This window comes from Chlamydotis macqueenii, chromosome 22 (genome assembly GCF_036417535.1).
Source record: "Chlamydotis macqueenii isolate bChlMac1 chromosome 22, bChlMac1.mat, whole genome shotgun sequence".
Lineage (NCBI taxonomy): Eukaryota > Metazoa > Chordata > Aves > Otidiformes > Otididae > Chlamydotis > Chlamydotis macqueenii.
Window position 1 is genome coordinate 4,211,592 of NC_141577.1, and position 18,392 is coordinate 4,229,983.

At 62.4% G+C, this 18,392-nt stretch overlaps 1 protein-coding gene across 5 annotated transcripts; it reads right to left on the reverse strand.

The window, feature by feature from the left end:
* Positions 1-5,889: 5,889 nt before the first annotated feature.
* Positions 5,890-17,670, reverse strand: SESN2 (sestrin 2). Of its 5 annotated transcripts, none has more exons than XM_086765268.1 (9): positions 17,587-17,670; positions 10,427-10,492; positions 9,337-9,534; positions 8,791-8,973; positions 8,480-8,692; positions 8,207-8,357; positions 7,910-8,025; positions 7,554-7,744; positions 5,890-7,368 (listed from the first exon to the last, which is right to left on the reverse strand). In XM_086765268.1, the coding sequence occupies exons 1-9, from the start codon at positions 17,653-17,655 to the stop codon at positions 7,050-7,052; spliced, it is 1,506 nt and encodes a 501-aa protein (XP_086621394.1). In that variant the 5' UTR covers positions 17,656-17,670; the 3' UTR covers positions 5,890-7,049. The 5 variants fall into 5 exon arrangements, with proteins under 5 accessions (XP_086621394.1, XP_086621397.1, XP_086621395.1 ...); XM_086765271.1 differs by lacking the exon at positions 17,587-17,670 and adding an exon at positions 13,842-13,969; XM_086765269.1 differs by lacking the exon at positions 17,587-17,670 and having other exon boundaries at positions 5,890-7,136; positions 7,224-7,368; positions 10,427-10,642.
* Between the last annotated feature and the right edge of the window lie 722 nt (positions 17,671-18,392).

Consider the following 18,392-nt stretch of genomic DNA (forward strand, 5'->3'; position numbering starts at 1 on the left):
AGCGGCAGTGGGGCTGGCGGCAGGGCCGCGGGGAGGGCTGAGAGCGGGGCCGGCCGTGGGGCTGCGGGGATGTGGGGAAAGTTTGCAGTGGGGCTGCAGTCAGATTCGCCGTGGGGCAGGTTCGCAGTGGGGCAGCAGCCAGGTTCCCCGTGGGGCAGGTTGGCCATGGGGCTGCAGCCAGGTTGGCCATGGGGCAGGTTCCCCGTGGGGCAGGTTCGCCATGGGGCAGCTTCCCCGTGGGGCAGCTTCCCTTTGGGGCTGCAGCCAGGTTCCCCGTGGGGCGGGTTCGCCGTGGGGCGGGTTCCCCATGGGGCAGGTTCCCCGTGGGGCTGCAGCCAGGTTCCCCGTGGGGCGGGTTCCCCGTGGGGCGGGTTCCCCGTGGGGCTGCAGCCAGGTTCGCCGTGGGGCGGGTTCCCCGTGGGGCGGGTTCCCCGTGGGGCGGGTTCCCCGTGGGGTTGCAGTCAGGTTCGCCGTGGGGAGGGTTCGCCGTGGGGCGGGTTGGCCATGGGGCGGGTTCGCCATGGGGCGGGTTCCCCGTGGGGCTGCAGTCAGGTTCGCCGTGGGGCGGGTTCCCCGTGGGGCGGGTTCGCCGCTGCTGCCGGTCCCCAGCGAGCGGCGCTGCCGGTCCAGCAAAGCCGCAGCCGCGGGTGGAGCATCCGGAGCGGCGGGGGCAGCGACCCCGTCTCCCCCGACCCCCCCGGTCCCGGCAGGGTCCCCCCAGCCCGGGGAGCCGCTTGCTCCCCTCTGGGGCACGGGCAGCGCTTTGCGGGATGGCACCGCAGAGCCCGGGGCAGGGGGGTGACAGCAGCTGGGGGCTCAGTGTGAATTGGGGGGGGGCACACACACGTCAGGAACTGGGACACACACACACATCAGGAACTGGGAGGATGCATCAGGAATTGAGGAATTGAGGGAGGGACACATGATAAATTGCGGGGGACACACTCATTAGGAATTGGGGGGGCACCAGGAATTTCAGGGGGAACACACATTGCGGGGCACACTGGGGACGCACATAATGAATTGAGGCGACACACGTTAGGAATTGGGGGGCACACATCAGGAATTGGGGGGGACACACCATGAATTGGGGGGGACACACATCAGGAATCGGGAGGGGACACACCATGAATTGGGGGGGGGACACATGAGGGATTCGAGGGGGAACACACACACGATGAATTACGGCTGCCATCCCTCCTGCTTTTCCAGGACTGCAAGGCTCCAGCAGCCGGCTGGGATTTACGCCGGAATAAACCCGACTTTTCCCCAGCGAGGACAGCGAGCCGGCTTCCCGGCGACAGCCGAACCGTCCCCCCAAAATCCGAAGCCAGCGGTTTATCGCCTGCCGCAAAGGCGCAGAGGCCTGCCTTCTCGTCCGCCCCCGCCCTGCCCCGCACGGATGGGGCGGATTTTGGAGGGGTTGTGGACGGACACCGGCACCATGGCTGCTGGCACCCCGGGCACCCAAAGGTGCCCACCTCGGTGCGAAGCCGCATTTCTGGGTAAAAACCCGGCTGTAAAAACGGCGCTCGGCATCCCGAATCTGCGAGGCCACGCGTGTCCCCCAGTGACGGCGTCCGTCCCGACAGCAGCGACCCGGCCGCAGGCACGGCGCGGGTGACACGAGCGAGGGGGGCCGGTGTCGGGCGCAGATGGTGCCAGGGGATATTTTGGGCTCGGCGGCCAGGACACATTCTGTTCCCATGAGCTAAGGCAGCGAGCGGGGCCCGGTCCCTGCCCTCCCGCCCAGCGCCCCGTGAAACACTCACCCGCGGCCCAGCGCTGGAAAGGGGCTGGGAGCACTGGGGCTGCGGGGCTCGGCTCCGTCGCGGTTTGGGGCGATGACGGCGGCGGCTCCTCACTGCTGGGAATTGCGTGATCCCACCCCGGCCTTAGCCGAGCCTCCACGTCCTCCTCACCCTTGAGAAGCCGCTTTGTCTCCAGCCTGAATTCATCCCCTTCCAGTCTGAATTTATCCCCTTCCAGCCCAAATTTATCCCCTTCCAGTCTGAATTTATCCATGTCCAGCCTGAATTCATCCATTTCCAGTCTGAATTAATCCATTTCCAGCCTGAATTTATCCATGTCCAGTCTGAATTCATCCATTTCCAGTCTGAATTTATCCATGTCCAGTCTGAATTCATCCATTTCCAGTCTGAATTAATCCATTTCCAGCCTGAATTTATCCATGTCCAGTCTGAATTCATCCATTTCCAGTCTGAATTTATCCATGTCCAGTCTGAATTCATCCATTTCCAGTCTGAATTAATCCATTTCCAGCCTGAATTTATCCATGTCCAGCCTGAATTCATCCATTTCCAGCCTGAATTCATCCATTTCCAGTCTGAATTTATCCACATCCAGCCTGAATTCATACATTTCCAGCCTGAATTTATCCACGTCCAGTCTGAATTCATCCATTTCCAGTCTGAATTAATCCATTTCCAGCCTGAATTTATCCACGTCCAGTCTGAATTCATCCATTTCCAGTCTGAATTTATCCACGTCCAGCCTGAATTCATCCATTTCCAGTCTGAATTTATCCACGTCCAGTCTGAATTCATCCATTTCCAGTCTGAATTTATCCCCGTCCAGTCTGAATTCATCCATTTCCAGTCTGAATTTATCCATGTCCAGCCTGAATTCATCCATTTCCAGCCCAAATTAATCCATTTCCAGTCTGAATTTATCCCCTTCCAGCCCAAGTTTATCCCCTTCCAGTCTGAATTTATCCACTTCCAGTCTGAATTTATCCCCTTCCAGCCCAAATTTATCCCCTTACAGTCTGAATTTATCCACTTCCAGTCTGAATTCATCCATTTCCAGCCTGAATTTATCCACTTCCAGTCTGAATTTATCCACATCCAGCCCAAATTTATCCCCTTCCAGCCTGAAGTCATCCATTTCCAGCCTGAATTTATCCACTTCCAGTCTGAATTTATCCACATCCAGCCCAAATTTATCCCCTTCCAGTCTGAATTTATCCATGTCCAGCCTGAATTCATCCATTTCCAGTCTGAATTTATCCATGTCCAGCCTGAATTCATCCATTTCCAGCCCAAATTAATCCACTTCCAGTCTGAATTTATCCCCTTCCAGCCCAAGTTTATCCCCTTCCAGTCTGAATTTATCCACATCCAGCCCAAATTTATCTCCTTCCAGTCTGAATTTATCCACATCCAGCCCAAATTTATCCACTTCCAGCCTGAATTTATCCCCTTCCAGTCTGAATTTATCCACATCCAGCCCAAATTTATCCCCTTCCAGTCTGAATTTATCCACATCCAGCCCAAATTTATCCACTTCCAGCCTGAATTTATCCCCTTCCAGCCCAAGTCCATCCCCTTCCAGCCTGAATTTATTGACTTCTGGCCCAAATTCATCCATTTCCAGCCCAAATTTCTCCACTTCCAGCCTGAATTCATCCCCTTCCCGCCCGAATGCATCCCCTGCTGCATTTTTAACCACCGCTAACACGTTAAACTTTTTAAATTGAGGGCAAGAAGTGCAAAAAAAACCCCCGTGCGTACATTGGGATGGTGACGATGAGCTGCAGGCAGGGAGGTTATTAACACACCTGCCCCCAGGCCGGAGAAATTATAAAGCACGGATCGAAATTGCAGGCCTCGGTTCAACGCAGGGTGAGGAATTTGTCGGTTGGTAACTGTGCCCGGCTGGAAAAAGGAAAGGGGTTAAACCGGTACCGTGACCCAGGCGACGGGGTAAGGGAGGCCCATCCTTGAGGATGATGCTGTAGGAGAAAAATGGGGGGAAAAAGAAATAATAAAGCAGGGGACCGGTCCCTCCCGGGTGTCCTCGGTGGCGGTGGGGAAGCGCGGGAGGTGCTCGGTGCCCGTGGTAAATCCCTCGTGGATTTCAAATAAATCTGCGACAACCAGGGAGGAAAATTTGGGGCGCAACTCCAGGCTTGCTGCTAAGGCTGAGGGTGTATCAGAGCGTAGGGGAGGGAAAAAAAAAAAGAGAAAAAGGGATAAAAATAACGCTTTTGAGAGCCTTTGTGCTTTGCAGCTGCCCCAGCGATGCTGGAGGCTGGGGGGGGGGAGCTGCTGGGTCCCAGGCAGCCCCCGGGGTCCACGAGCACCCTTTTCTCTGCTTTACCACGAGGATGGAACACCCACCCACCCACCCACCCACCCACTCCTGGGGGGCTGGACAGGGAGGAGAGGGGCAGAGGAGCGGTGAAAAATGGGGTGAGCGAGGGGCAGGGAGCAGCCGTCCCACCCCCGCCGGGTCACCCCACGTCTTCTTGCAGGGGGCCCGGCAGAAACAATAGAAAGAAATTTAAAAAAAATTTAAAAAAAAAGGAAAAAGAAAAAGATGTTTTCCCTTCCTTGCTGTGGGATGAGCAACGCAAGGAGCTGTGTCCGTATCTATTTATTTTAAAATTGCGCAGCGGCAATTGCTGACGCGTCCCCGCGGGCACGGGGGTCTCGGCGCCAGCCTGCTCTGGGTGCTGGGGTGGCATCGCTGCTCCCTGGGTGCCCAGGGACCCCCCCGGACTCGGCCTCATCCTGCTTCTTCCGTATTTCTGGGAGAAGCGAGAGGGAGCAGGGATGCCGAGCAGTGACCCCGCCAGCTGCTGGGGCTGACTTTTCCAGATGCAATAGGGTGAAACTGCAGCAAATAAGGGGTTTTTTTTTTTTCTTTCTTTCTTTTTTTTTTTTAAAAAGCTCAGCCCCTCCCAGCGCGGCTTTGTGACCAGGAGCGGCGCCTTTCCTCGGAGGATTTCTTCGGAGGATTTCTTCCATTCGAACAAAACATTTTGGATGCCTCAAAGAGGAAAAATCCCTCCTCGGACACAACCTCCCTGCCCACTCGGCCCTTTTCTGATGATTCTCTGGTTTTCTGAGCTGTTTCCGTTCCCTGGAAGATGACATTTTTCTCTCTTCTTTTGAAAAACCGACACACAAACCCGATTTTGCCCTTTTTTTGCAGCTGAACCGCCGGTGCCATCCCACCGGGATTTCCAGCCGCGCCAGCTCCCCGCAGCCGGGCTCTTCCATACAAATGGTGAAAAGCCACCAGCATGAAAAAAACAAAACCAAAAGCACCCTCTCGAAACCCTTGCTAGATTCACGGAAGCTGACGGCCTCCGCTCCCGTTCTGTTTCGCAGCCCCCTCCCCGCACCCCAGGGGATTCTCCGGTGTCTCGTAAGCGCTAAGCCAACCCTTACGGGTGGTTTGCATCGCTCCTCTGCGCAACATCTGCCTGCAGCTGCCGGCCAAGGCAACCCGGCTGAACACCGGGATGGGGACTCCAGCCCGGGGACTTGGACACCACCGGCAAAGCCAAGGGAGACCCGACCCCCCCTGCCTCAGTTTCCCCAGCGCCCTTGAGCCGCCCCGGGAGCGCTTTCCCTCCCCGCTGCACAGCGCAAGCGGAGGTTTGCCCTAGAAATCCCCAGCCCCAGCCGGCCTCGCCGCCCCCGCCCCACCATTCGGATGGGGAGCACCCATCTGGAGGGGGCGGACACCCCAGGGCCGGGATCGGGCTCCCGGGGCACGCGGCACAGGGACGGGGACGGGCAGGGCCCTCGTCGGAGCTTTTATCAGCAGCTGCCAGGGGCTCCTGCCCCCACCCCGATAAGGGCTGGGCTCCACCTCACAAGGCTGGGGTGGCCCCGGTGCCGCTTCGCTCCATCCCAGCAGCGGGATCGGATCATCCCATGGGACACACGCACTGGGACGTGTCAGCGCCCCAAATCCTGACTTTCCAGAAGGGTGCTATACGCAGGGGAGGGGGCGCTGGAGCCAAGCCCCCCCCCTTACCTCCCCCCATTTGCCCCCTTGGGCAACCCAGGGCTGCTCCCCGGGAGCCCCCCAGCCCACACAGCACCAGTGGCAAAGAAAAAAAGAAGAAAGGAGAAAAAAAAAAAAAGAAACAATTTTATTTTCTCAAACAAGATCTGTAGCAAAGTCACAGCAGCATTTCCATGCCGGTCAGGAGTAAACACACCCCAAAAAATACAGAAATAACTTAACTGGAGCTGCGGTTCGGCAGAGACAAACCAGGCGCGGCCCGGCAGCAGGCGACGCTGCTGGAGCCGCAGCCACGGGAGCGGGGGGCTCTCCCAAAACGCACCTCCCCGGCGACCCGCACCGCTGGGAAATGCTCTGGGACGCGGCGGGTAAAGCTCCGGTCAACCCCGCATCCCACCCCGGCTCCCTCGCAGCAGGCAGGCGGCTCCCACCCCAGCCGCCCCGGTTAAGGCGGTGGAGAAGGGCCAGGGGCTGAAAAATTATTAAAAAAAAAAGGGAAAAAGGAAAAATAAAAAAAAAATAAAAAAAAAAGAAAGAAAATACATCACAGGCACTCCAACCCTCAACCCTGCTCCGGCCCCGGGACGCAGGGTAAGAGGTGTTTCACATCCCAAATTGCAGGATGGGGCAGAGTTTGACCCCTCCTGCCGCCCCGCCAGCCCCTATCCGAGGGCCAGGGTCTACGGGGAGGGGCAGCGAGGGGCTGTGTGCACCCCCAGCCATGGAGGGGACGTCCCCGTGTCACCAGCCGAAAGACCCGGGCCGGGGATCCCGACGCGGGGGGACTCAGCTCGGAGACGAGCGGCACGGGGAGCTGCCCGACGGGATGGGGTGCCAGGGCAGCGTCCCCACCACCACCTGCGCCTTCCGGCACGCCGAGACCCCCAGAAGCAGGGGTGGAGCCCACGCTACCCTCTGGCACGAGGGGGGCCCTCCGCGGCGGCCACCTTGGTGCCGGGACAGGGCCCGGAGCTGCGACACCAGCGAAGGCCGCACCCCGCTTCGGCTTTGCCCGCGCTCACCCCAAGAAAGGCACAGAGCCGCCGCGCACCCCCAGCTCCGCCAGGCCCAGGGGTCTTCCCGGCGCTGACGGCTTCGTGGGTGTCCCCAAGGGAAGACCCCTCCACCCTTTCCTTCCACAGCTCCAGGCCCCGTAAGCGGGGAGACGACATTCCAGCAAAAGGTCTTCACGGTACCGGCTCCCTCCCGGCCTTTCCCCCAAACCTGGGGCAGGAGGATGAGGATGAGGAGGGAGCGGCGCGCGGTCAGGTCATGTAGCGGGTGACGGCTCTCAGGGCGTAGAGCAGAGCCGCCTGCATCCGAGCCTCCAGCAAGAGCAGGTTGATGTGCACCTGGGCGGGGAGAGCGGGGTCAGGGGCGCGGGGGGCTCGGCTTCCCCCCCACGCCCCGCCAGGAGGGGAAGGGACGGGGCAGAGAACCTTCTCCGAGTGCTTGAAGTGTCTCCAGAACCGCGTGTATATCTGCTTGGTAGTCTTCTCTGGGTAGCAGGCCACCGTCTTGATGTAGATCTTCAAGCTGCGCTCCAGGAGCTGGTTCACCTCCCCGTAGTCGTAATCGTCATAGCTGGCGGGGAGAGAGGAGGGCGCGTGGTTCCAGGTACAACCCCCGCCCATTCGCACACCCTGGGGTCTTTCCAGACCCAAAAGGAGCCCTCCCAACAGCATCGCTTTGCCTTCGGCTCCCCGAGGCGGAGTCGCAGGCTCTACCCAAGGCGGAGAAGGGGCCGCGGCCGCGGCTCGGGGACCTACCGGATGCCGAAGACGCAGTGGACGTAGTTCCAGATGGCCCTGCGCAGCATGGAGGTGTCCACGCCGCAGTGCATGGCGATGGTGTTGTAGGTCAGGTTGTAGACCACCTGGAACTTCTCATCCAGCAGCTGCCCCACGTCGGGGTAGAGGCGGTTGATCAGCGAGTAGCCGTGGTCCTCCCAGGTGTAATCCTACCGGAGAAGGGACGGAGTAGGGGCTTGACGGGGAAACGTGGGCTCCCTTCAGAGCCAGGGTCAGAAGCTGGGGTCTCCCCGCTCCATGTTGCCCCCCACATTAGGTCCAGCCAGGTCCCACCCAGCACCACCCGCGGCTGGCACGGGGCCACAGGCACCCACCTGCGCACGGAAAGTGGGGGGCGCCTGCTCGCCCCTCCGCGTGAAGTCCTTGTAGCCGAACTCGGGGTCCTCCACGAAGCAGAGGACGCTGGACTGCAGGGAGTGATCCGCCAGATCTGCGGGGCGGCACCGCCACGGCCGTGAGCCGCCGGCCACCCCAGGCACAGCCAGCGCCGCGGCCGGGGGCCCCATCCTGCTCCTCCCTCGGCAGATGCCGGCTCCTTCCCCCCTTCCCCTGCGACCTCCCGGCCCGCGGGGACCCTGTCCCCACCCCGCCGCGCCCCTACCCCTCCTCACCGGAGGGAGCGACCAGCAAACTCTCCGTCTTCTCCAGCTCAAAGCGTGTGGCCATCTCCTCCTGCGTGACGGCCTCCTCCTCCAGCTGGCTTTCCCGCAGCAGCTTCATCCTCTCCATCAGCGCCTCCACCTCCCGCACGGCGTCCTTGCCCTGGCCGAGCAGAGCGCGGCGTCAACGCCGCGGCACGGAGCCAACGCCGCGGCACGGAGCCGCTCTCGGCTCTGCTGTCGCTTCCCGCTCCACGCCTCTGCGAGGCGAAGCCCCCACCTTACCCCGGAGCCCCCCACGCCGTCGTCAGAGGCAGGGCTGCCGTCGCTGTGGGGCGAAGGGGGCCGGCAGCCCTGCCTCTCCCCGTCCTGCTCCTCCTCGGGGTTGATGCCGCAGCCGAAGACGAAGGAGGCGAGCGAGTGGTAGTGGGTGAGGAGCACCAGCGCCTGCACCAGCTCCGCCAGCGACCAGCTGTCCTCCCCTGTCTTCAGCAGAGCCTGTAAGGCACGCAGGGTTGGAGAGACCCCCCCGCCTCACCCCTGAGCCCCCACCACACCCCAAAGTGTGTTTTGGGTGGAGGGGGATCGGCTCTCACCTCGATGTGCTCCTTGGTGATGAGCCAGGGCCGGTGCGCCAGCAGTTTGTTGATCTCGTTGAGGTTACGGAGTTTTTGGGGGGCACAGTGCAGCCCCTGCAGCCACGCGGGGTTGCCCCCCACCTGCAGGAACTCCTCCATGTGCAAGCCCACCAGGTAGGAGCACTGGTGCCGGGCCGCTGCCTGCGGGGAGAGCCGGGCAATAAGCCCCCGCCACCGGCCCCCCAACCCTGCTACGAGCCCTTGGAGAAGCCAAGCCAGGGAGCTGCCCTCCCCCCTGCATCGCCCTTGGAGGGCTTTCCCTGGGGATGAGAGTCCAGATAGGGGTCTCTGCCTCCCCCCCACCCCCACCATCGATGCTGGTCCTCAGGGACCCTGGGTGGGCACCACAGGACCAACCCTGACGGGGCTTCCAAGCTTTTGGGACCACAGACCCAAGGGGGACGTGACCTCTGGGGTCCCAAACACCGTCCCTGCTCCCTGGCAAAAACCCAGCCGAGGTGCTGGGACCACCCATAGCCTTGAGGGACCCCCCCCCATCCTCACCATGATGGCGATGTAGTGGCGTTTGTGGTAGGGCAGGGGCCCGTCCATGCGCAGCAGGAGGCACTGGGTCTTCCAGAAGCTGCTGAGGTACTGGGGGTGCAGCCCCATGACCATGGCGATGTTGTCCACCCTGCCCGCCGAGACGAAGGCCTCGATGAGGAGCCGGCGCTGGCTGCTCTCCGCACCTTCCTGCAGGATCTGCCGGGACGGGGAGGAAGAGGAGGGCGGTGAAGGGCTGCGTGCTGCCGCCCCCCCACTCTTCCCAACAGCTCCCTCGAACTGGGGGGAGACCCATCGGTGCCGGCAGGACCCAGGCACCCGGGAGCACCCATCCCACCGCGTCGCGTGCTCACCCCGTCCAACGCGCCCAGCCTCCTCCCCGCTCGGTACGGGCACCGCCGGCCGCCCCCAGCGCCCGTCTCCCCATTCCCGGCCCCGGGGGGCGTGGGGTGACGGGGGGTCTCCATGCCAGACTCCGCAGCCCCAACCGGCTCAGCCCGCGGGCTGGGTTGTTTATTTGGGCGCTGGGGAGGAGATGGGGCTCAGGGCCCCCCCCAAGCCCAGCCCCTCCACCCCCCGCGCGGTGACGAAACCAGGGCGCTATCTCTGCCGAAGGAGGAACCATCTGGGACGCCGACGCCGGGCGCCGAGATAGGGCTGAGGGTGCTCCGGCACGGGGAGCCCGGGGGAAATTTCAGGGTACAGAGTTTTTTTGGGGTGGGGGGGGGCAGGGCAGGGGCTGCCTTCGCAAGCCGGAGGAATGGCAGGCGCGTTCGGCTGCGCGGGGAAACTGAGGCACGGGCAGGGCGGGGACTTGGGGGAGGAAAACACCAGGGTGAAGCAACACAACTGCCCCCCCCCATCCTCCAAAACGGGACACCCGCCCCCCACTGCCGCCGGGGTACCCCCGGGCTGGGTGACCCTTCCCAATGCCACCCACCATCCCCCAGCTGGGCACTAACGATCGGGGTGGGGTGGGGGGGTGGGAATCCCTCCTTAACCCGTTCCCCTCACCCAGGGCAGGGAGGGGCAGAGGAGCCCCCCAAGAGGGAGGGACGCACCCACCCAAAACCATCCCCAGGGCTCTTACCTCTCCCAGGGGGATGAAGGCGCTGGGACCCCTCCCCAGCTGCTGGGGGCCCTTGACCCCTCTGTCCTGGGAAGGAAAGAGCAGCAGCATCAGCCCAGTGCCAGCCGGGAGCCACCGAGCATCCCGGGGACGAGCGCGGTGATACCGGATGGGGTGACTCAGGGCAGCCACCCCACGCGGGCCACGGGGACAGGCGGCCATCGCCCACGCGAGCTTGCGTCAGGCCGGGCAAGCGCCTGATGAAATCGGGCAGGGGTGTTGCTCCGCGTCCCGGGAAAGGTGCGACACGCCGGGACAGCGGGGACACCAGATCTCAGTGGGCAAACACGGCGGGAAAGTGGAGCCTGGGGGGGTCCCACGGGACGGCTGGGGGTCCCACGGGACGGCACCCCTCCGGACACAACCCCGGCTGCAGCCGGGCGCTGCGGTTTGCAGTCAACCGGTATAAATACGGCGGCAATCCCCAGCAACCCCGGGGTTCCCGCAACCCCCCCCCAGGCACAAAATGCCACCCGGTACAGGTCAGCCCTCCGCACCCATCATTTTTCCCCGGATAATTTTTCTCTGGGTGGGGGCCAGGCTGTGCCCCCCCCCCCCCCAGGATGTGCCCAGGAGCAGCAATGGGGATGCCGCAAGCACGACCCCCGCCCAGCGCACGACGGGAGCGGGGTCCCCCCAGCCCAGCGCCCATGGGGACCCCTCCTCCCAGTCAGCCCCAAAACTGAAACGCGGGGATGCGGCAGAGCCCGAATCCGCCCCCGTCCCGCTCTGGCACCGCGGCGTCCCACCAGCTTGCAAACTCGTGGGGGAAATTTCTCCGCAGCACCCACGGGTGCCAACCGCAGACGGGGCGGACGCGGTGCCCGGCTCCGAGAAATCAAAACAATTCCTCCAAAACACCTACGGCGAACCCAGAGCCTGGTTTGGGGCTGGGAGAAAAGAGGGTGGAAAAGGGTTCAAGCGTCCCCGGCCCTGGGAAGGAGGAGAGGGGGGTGGTTTGTGGTCGTGTCCCACCACCCCCCAAATACAGCGGGGACACGGCGCTTGCGGGAAACCAGGCGTTCAGCAGACGAACGCCCGCGGCGTCGCGTCCCCCAGCCCACGCTCCGGATACCGGCGCCGGCAGCGGCACCCACCGCAGCGGAGGGTGCTCAGGGCCCCGCGCCGGGTGGGGAAGCGTCATTCCCTGTGGAAACCCCCCCCCCGGGTCCCTCTGCCAGCAAGAGCCAGGGTGGCACTGGGAGGCTGGGAATCTGTCCCTGTTTTCTCCCCCTCCCCACATCGCCGCCCCCCCACCCACGGCGTCGACACGGAGAACACCGGCACCTTCCAAACCCGAGAGGCGTCCCGTTGGTTTCGGAAAGCGGCGCCTTCCAGCCCCTGCATGAGAGGGGAGCTCAGCGGGCAGCTCCGCGCCCCCAAACCTGCTCTCCCCTCCCCACCCCTCTCAGCATCACGCCCAGCCCAGGGTTCACGGGGCGCCCGGGCACACGCGTGACGGCAGGGTGGCACGTCCCGCTCTGCAGCTGTGGAACAATCGGGCAGGGAGCCCCTCGTCCCAGGGCTCTCTTCCACGGCGGGAAAAGGTTTGGGATGGCAGGTGACCGCAGCAGCTGTCAGGGCGGCCGCACGCTCCCCACGTGTCGGGCGGCGGGTCGCGGCGTGCCGCCACCCCAGCCAAGCGAGCGGTGCCCGCGTCCGATGGCTCCGCAAGCACGGGATGCTCCCGCCCGGAGTCACCAGGGAAGCGGGACCGGGGCGACAGCAGGAGCGGGCTCCCACCATCGCTGCTCTGGCTGCTGAGCTGGCTCCGCACCCGCTCACGGTTTGGGGAGGAAAAAGCTCCTTCAGTGCTCCGAGCAGCTCCCTGGGAAGGGACGGCAACGGAGCGACAAATCCGTGGGACGCAGAGGGCACGGGTTCCATCCCGAAAGGCAGCGAGGAGCCCGGGAGCTCACCCCGCAGCTCAGGGTGACCTTCGAAAGCGCGTTTCAATCGTCCCTCCCGAGAGGTTCGTTACGTTTCCCTGCATTAAGCAATCCTCAGGGACACCGCAGCTGACCCTCGCCGTGCCACCTCCGGCTGGGGCCTGGGCCCCTGCTTCCGCCGGTGGGGAAACTGAGGCACGGAGGCGATGCTCCCACCCACGCCAGCCGTGCCAGCTGCTCCCAGGCTCCAGCCGGCGCGGGGTCTCGATGGAGCCACGGAGGAAAGGAGTTAATCCGCTGGGAACGCCGAGCCCGGCGCTGGTGCCAAGCGCTTAGTCAGGTGTTGGAAAATCCGTCCCGATAAGGCGAGGTTAAACCAACACCGTCGCAACCCCTTGGCAGAGCGGGTTTGCCCCTCGCAGCCGCGCTCCTGCCAAAATCCAGGCAGGAGGCCGTCCCCGGGCCGTACCAGGGGGCGAGAACGGCGTCGGGGCTCGGCCCCGTTGACGCACGGAGGCGACGCGTGACTGCAAACCCCTTGGCACGAGCCCCCAGCCGGATCCGCTCTCGGAAAGCGAAGCCGGCTGCCAGCGCGCTCCAAGACGAGGGCAACGGGATCCCCAAATCCCACCCAGCCTCGTGCTGCAAACCCGAAGGGGTTTCGCGGAGAAGAACGGAGCGACCGTCCCCGTGGCGGCACGGCTGTTTTGGGGAGCCAGCAGCTCCCCGCAAGCAAAGCCCCGAGCCGCAGAGCGACCCCGCCGTCCCCGGGGAAACCTGAGGGAAGGGGAACGCAGGAGCAAGAGGGGGAAAACTGCAAAGATTTGGGGGTGGTTTTTGGTTGGTTTTTTTTTTTTTCAGAGGGGAAAATCAGTCCTATAAATAGAGGTGATTCCCAGCTTTTCAGGAAACTCGGGAGGTTGGCGCACGGAAGCTGTGGACCCGGCAGGGACAGGGAGACCCTGCAAAGCCCCACAGACACCTCGGGAGTCCCGCTTCCCACAGCCACTCCAGCGCCGGGCGCTGCCAGAGGTTTCCCAGACCTCTGGGTTAACGGGGACAGCGGGGACATCCCATGCCCGGCCCAGGAACGACTGGACGGAGACCTCGGAGCCCCCGGCCTCCCCCCACCCCGCACCCACCTACCGCAGCCCACCCTCAGCCCCTGCCTCAGTTTCCCTTCACCTCCCACCCACTCCTGCAGGCAGGACCCCTGCTCCGGGGGGGTCGAGAGACTCCGAGATCTCCCCATCCAGCCACCCCAACGCCCCCCTGCCCAGACAGGGCCACTCCATCCCCCACGGCCACCCCATCCCGGGGCGGGCCCCAGCACCCCACTCATTTTTAGGCTCGCTGCACAGGAACGAGGGGGTTACTTTAGGACCCCGCGGTGCCAGCAGCCGGATCCATCCCGGGCGAGGGGGGGGACGACACACCATGCAAACCGGGAGCCCCTCGGGCAGGCGAGCACCCAGACGAGCCCTTACCTCCTCCAGCCCCGCGGGGCGGCACGGCGAGCCGGCCACCAGCATGGCAGGGCGGGGGTTAGGCTGCGGGCATAGCCCCGGGACACCCCACAGGGCTGCGGGGGTCCCCGGACCCCCCCGCGCCCCGGCTGCTGGAACGTTCCCGCGTCCCCCAGCGCTCCGCTTTCATAGCGCGGTGGCGGGCGGCAGCCCCGCCCTCGCTCCGTCCCGACCAATGGCGGCGCGGGGGCCGTGACCAACCGGCACTGATAGGCCAATAGGGCGCGGCGGCGCGAGGGATGCTGGGGGTTGTAGTTCGCCGCCGGGTTGCCCCGGGCTGGGACCCTCGGGGGGGGGGGTCTCGCACTCCTGGGTGCATCCCCTGTGCCCCGGGAGGACGGGCAGGGGCCCCGCTGCGGCACTTCCCCGCCCCTGCGACACAGGGAGCCGCCAGAAATGTCTCCGGGGGGCCAAAGGAGAAAGCAATCCGACGGGAAAGGCCTGTGCGCGTTCAGGCGTCGTTTGTCCAAAATGGCAGAGCTGCCCCCCTCTTGCCTCGTGCCCTGAGCCTGCGCCTCGTGCCCCCCGCCCCCCCGCTGCACCCCGGGGCCCTGCCCCGCGCCGTGGGGTGAAGCCAGCGCGGAAGAGCCCCAGGAGCTGCAGAGCGGCTTTCCCCTCCCGTCCCCCGCAGCCCCCTGCCAGCTCCTGCCCGCTGGAAGGAGAAACGCCAAACCCAATTAAAAAAAAAAAAAAAAAGATAAAAGAAGGGGGGAAAAAAAAAAAATTCCCACAACCAGCAGCGGCCGCAGACAGCAGCGCTGATAACAATCTGGTGCTGCTCGACGCCGGCGCACGGCAAAGTCCAGCAAACAGCAGTCGCTGCACAAACAACTCCGGTTTTGCCTGGCAACAGTCTCCTCCAGCCCGGTCCCGCGCTCCCACCGCGTCACCGCGCCTCGGCCGTGCGGTGCCGGCGGCACAGCCGACAGCTGGCGCGGCCAACGGCCACGGCGCGCTCGCAACCGCACCGGCCGCTGCGGGGAGAGGGGACAGAGCGAGTTTCAAACGCCCCCGGGGTCAGCTGCTCCTTGTCCTTGTCCCCTGCCCCGCAGGCTGCAAGCAGCCGGTGCTATTTTTAGGGGTGTTTTGCAAGCGCGGCTCTGCGTCGTCGAGGGTGTGGGGGTCTGGGCGGTGATCGACACCACGCCATCACCTCCCGCTCGCTCGGCTCCGGCCGCCCCGAGGCGTCTGCCTCTGCGTTTGCACTTGTGTCATTTGAGAGGAACGATTTCTTTTTATTAATTGCATCTTGGTTTTTTAATTGCATCTGACCAAAGATCCAGGTCGCGACCGCTCCCGGGGGAACCCGGCCGCACGCTCCCCTGGGCCAGAGACGCTGGTTCAGCCCCTGTCACCCCGCTGCAGCTTCGTCACCTCCGTTGGCCCCGTCACACCCCGCGGAGAGGCCCAGAGCTGCCTCACACGGGGCAAAAGCCAAGATGCTGCCCGGGCCCCTGGGCTGCCCGAGGCCGCGAGCTCTGGGTTTGCTCTGGCTGAACACAAAAAGCCGTCGCTTGCAATAAAAGCAACACGGTGTAAGCAAAGCAGAGCGGGGGGAGCCGCCTCTCTTCCCCGCTCTCTGCCCCCTAGAAAGCTCTGGACACGAGGAGACCAGGCTGCGGGCACGCGTCAGGCCACGGTCCAGCGGGAGGGACGGGCTGGAGATGCTGCCAAATATTTAATATAAAAATATCCCATCAGGAGACACCGAGCGCTGCGCCAGAAGCACATTTGCTCCGGAGCTGGCAGGACTGGCCAGCGCTGCGGCCCCTGCGCGCGGAGCAGGGGTTGGAGGGGCCAAGCGCGGCCGGGCGGTGGCAGGGCCGGGCAGCACGCGATCCCCCATCTGCTCCGCGCTTTTCCTGGCCTGTTTGCAATGTTCCTGCCCGCGCAGCAGCCGGCTCAGGCTGGCAGCAGCACCTTCCCCTCCAGCGACAGCAGCCTGGCAGAAGATGACCTGCCACCACCTCTGAGCTGCCAGGGGCTCCTCCGCGCCCGGGGGGACGATGCTGCCTGCCAGACATGGGCGATACCAGGCAGTGCCAAAGCAGCTTCAGCGTCTCAAGCCCTTTCATCCCACCAGCCTCACCCAAGGTCTCACCATTTCTCCCAATTTGAGCTCAGCAGCGCTCGTTCTTCAAGAAAACGCGACTGCAGGAGGGTTTCTCGGTGCTGGCTGCTGTGCAGGGGTTTTAATGAGCGCTGCGGCTAGGCTCCTTACAATATTCATCGGAAAAAGGATGGGAAAGGAGAGGCAAAACTTCCTCAAGAGAGGAACCCAAGAGCTGAACCCAAACACCCTGTTTCCAGAAACACCAATCATGGGAAACACGCCACGGCTCGGTAATTATTTAGGGATTGACCGTGCCCTAGTTATCAAGATGCTGACTGTGCAAGTCCCGTTGCTTTAGCTCAACAGCGTGCTGCGAGAAAGCTGAACAGGAAGGCAAGGCCGATTGCTTACGTTAAATCACCTTAGAGCAAATAGCGAGGTTGGCCGGGGACGCCCGTTGCCACGTCCGGCCTTTTGGTACTTCACCAGCCCGGTGGTTTTGGGCAGCCCAGCCCCCGAGGACAAAGGGAAGCAGCAGAGAGCACGCAGGGACCCTGCGGGGAGCTACGGAGCACCAGGAGCAGATGAGACACGCGGTGTTTTCGAAGTGTTTCCTTTTCCCTAGGTGCTCCGCTCCCGTCTGAAGTTCGGGGAGCTGGATTGCCACCGTGGCTGGTCACCCCGCACCTCCCCACTAACTGCCTCCGGTGGGAAAACCCACTGGCACCTGGCCTTGCGGGACTGGAAGAGGAAAGCCTGGACCATTTGTGGGGCGGAGAAGGGAATTCCTCTGCAGCCGCATCCTCGGGAGCCGTGGAGGGAAGGTAACCCCCAACGTGGTCCTCAGCCCTGCCACACCTCCTGGGACAACCGGAGCTGCAGACGCGCAGCACCTCGCTCCATCGGGGTGTCTGCATGACCAGCAGATGGATGTGGCTTCAGCCGCAGAAGCAGTAGTGGTTTGTACTGGTTTGTACTGGTGAGTGATCCTCATTGCTCTGGAGCCTCTGGGAACAGCAGCGGGAGGGAGCTGCTATTCCCACACGCTCCAGGAACGAGGGCAGAATACTGGGGACTGCTGGTCCGGCACTGGTAAGGACAGGGGTTAGCCAAAACACCTTTGGACTCCTGGACCTCTAGAGCTCTGCTTTGGAAGAAGGCAAAGGGCAGCTGAGTTTTCCTCATGGAAACCTCAGGCGAAAGCTCCATCCCGAAGGAGCTGCTCTCGGTGCCTGTGCCAGCTGTACGCAAGGTCACCAGGCGACGCTGACCGTCTCCCACCCCTAAACCGCCGCTCGCTTTCTGCGGGGCCCCCAGTTGCCTCTGGAGCACCCTCCGCTCTCTCCCTGGGCTCTGCAAGGAACCCAGTCTCCTCCGACAGCTCGATTCCCTTCCCAGCAATTCTTCCTGCCCTTGCTTCCCTCATCTCCAGATCAAGGCTCGCGCTTACCCCTCCTGGCCCAGCTACAAAACACACCTTACTGAAGCTTTAAAGGATTTGTAAATCTTAGTGGGGGTTTTTTTTGTTTTTTGTTTTTTTTTTAAGACAATTTTAAAGCCTCTTGCCTCCAGGGCATGCTGCCTGAGCCAGTGCTCCCAGAAAGCCCCAGTAATTAGGGAGGAATGGAAGGGAGCGTGTTTGTGGGTAATTACCGGCTGGTGAAGGCGGTTTACTCCTGCTGCGGGTATGCGCTGTCGGGCTGCACACCAGTTTATATCCATTTGTGTACCGAAGTTTCAAGTCCTTGCCAGGGGGCCTGCAAGTTTGCAAAGGAGATATTTATTTAAGTAACTATTTCTTAAAAAAAAAATCTAATTCTCTTGGTTAATAGATCTCAAGAAATGCTTTGCAAGAGGTTTTCACTGTGCCCTGAAAACCCAACCATGTCCCAGTCCCCAGGTCAGCGCTTTGGAAACTCTGAGCTTCTGCATCTTCAGGAGAGATTTCAGCCGGAAGCAGGCAAGGGGCAGCCAAACGTCAACACTCCCGAAACGAGGGGAATGGGGAAAAACACCGACCAACAAACTGGAAGTCTCATTTCTGATCTTGATTTCATTGCTAGCAGGTGGCTGAGATCAGAACGTAAGATTCAAGTGCATTCACTTACTGTCAAATGTAAAAAAAACATGTCAAAAACATTTTTTCCAAAAGATTTGGAATAGAAATAAAGCAATCACAACCTAAAATACATTTTAAAGTATATCGTTCTGCAAACATTCAAAGTGCTTCAGAAGCAGCAGATAAACCACAGCGAGAAGGAAGCCTGTGCTAGCAGATAAAGGCAGGAGCCAGCCATTTCTTGCCCAAGGTCTGGCTGGGAATTGCAAAAATTGCCCACAACCCGTTTGAAATCCTCCCCGCAGCTCTGCCGGGCCTGAGACAGAGCGGCCCCTCGGAGACACGGAGAGGTGGAGCGCGGGGATTTTGGGCTGGCTTGGGCTCTACCTGCTGACTCGGA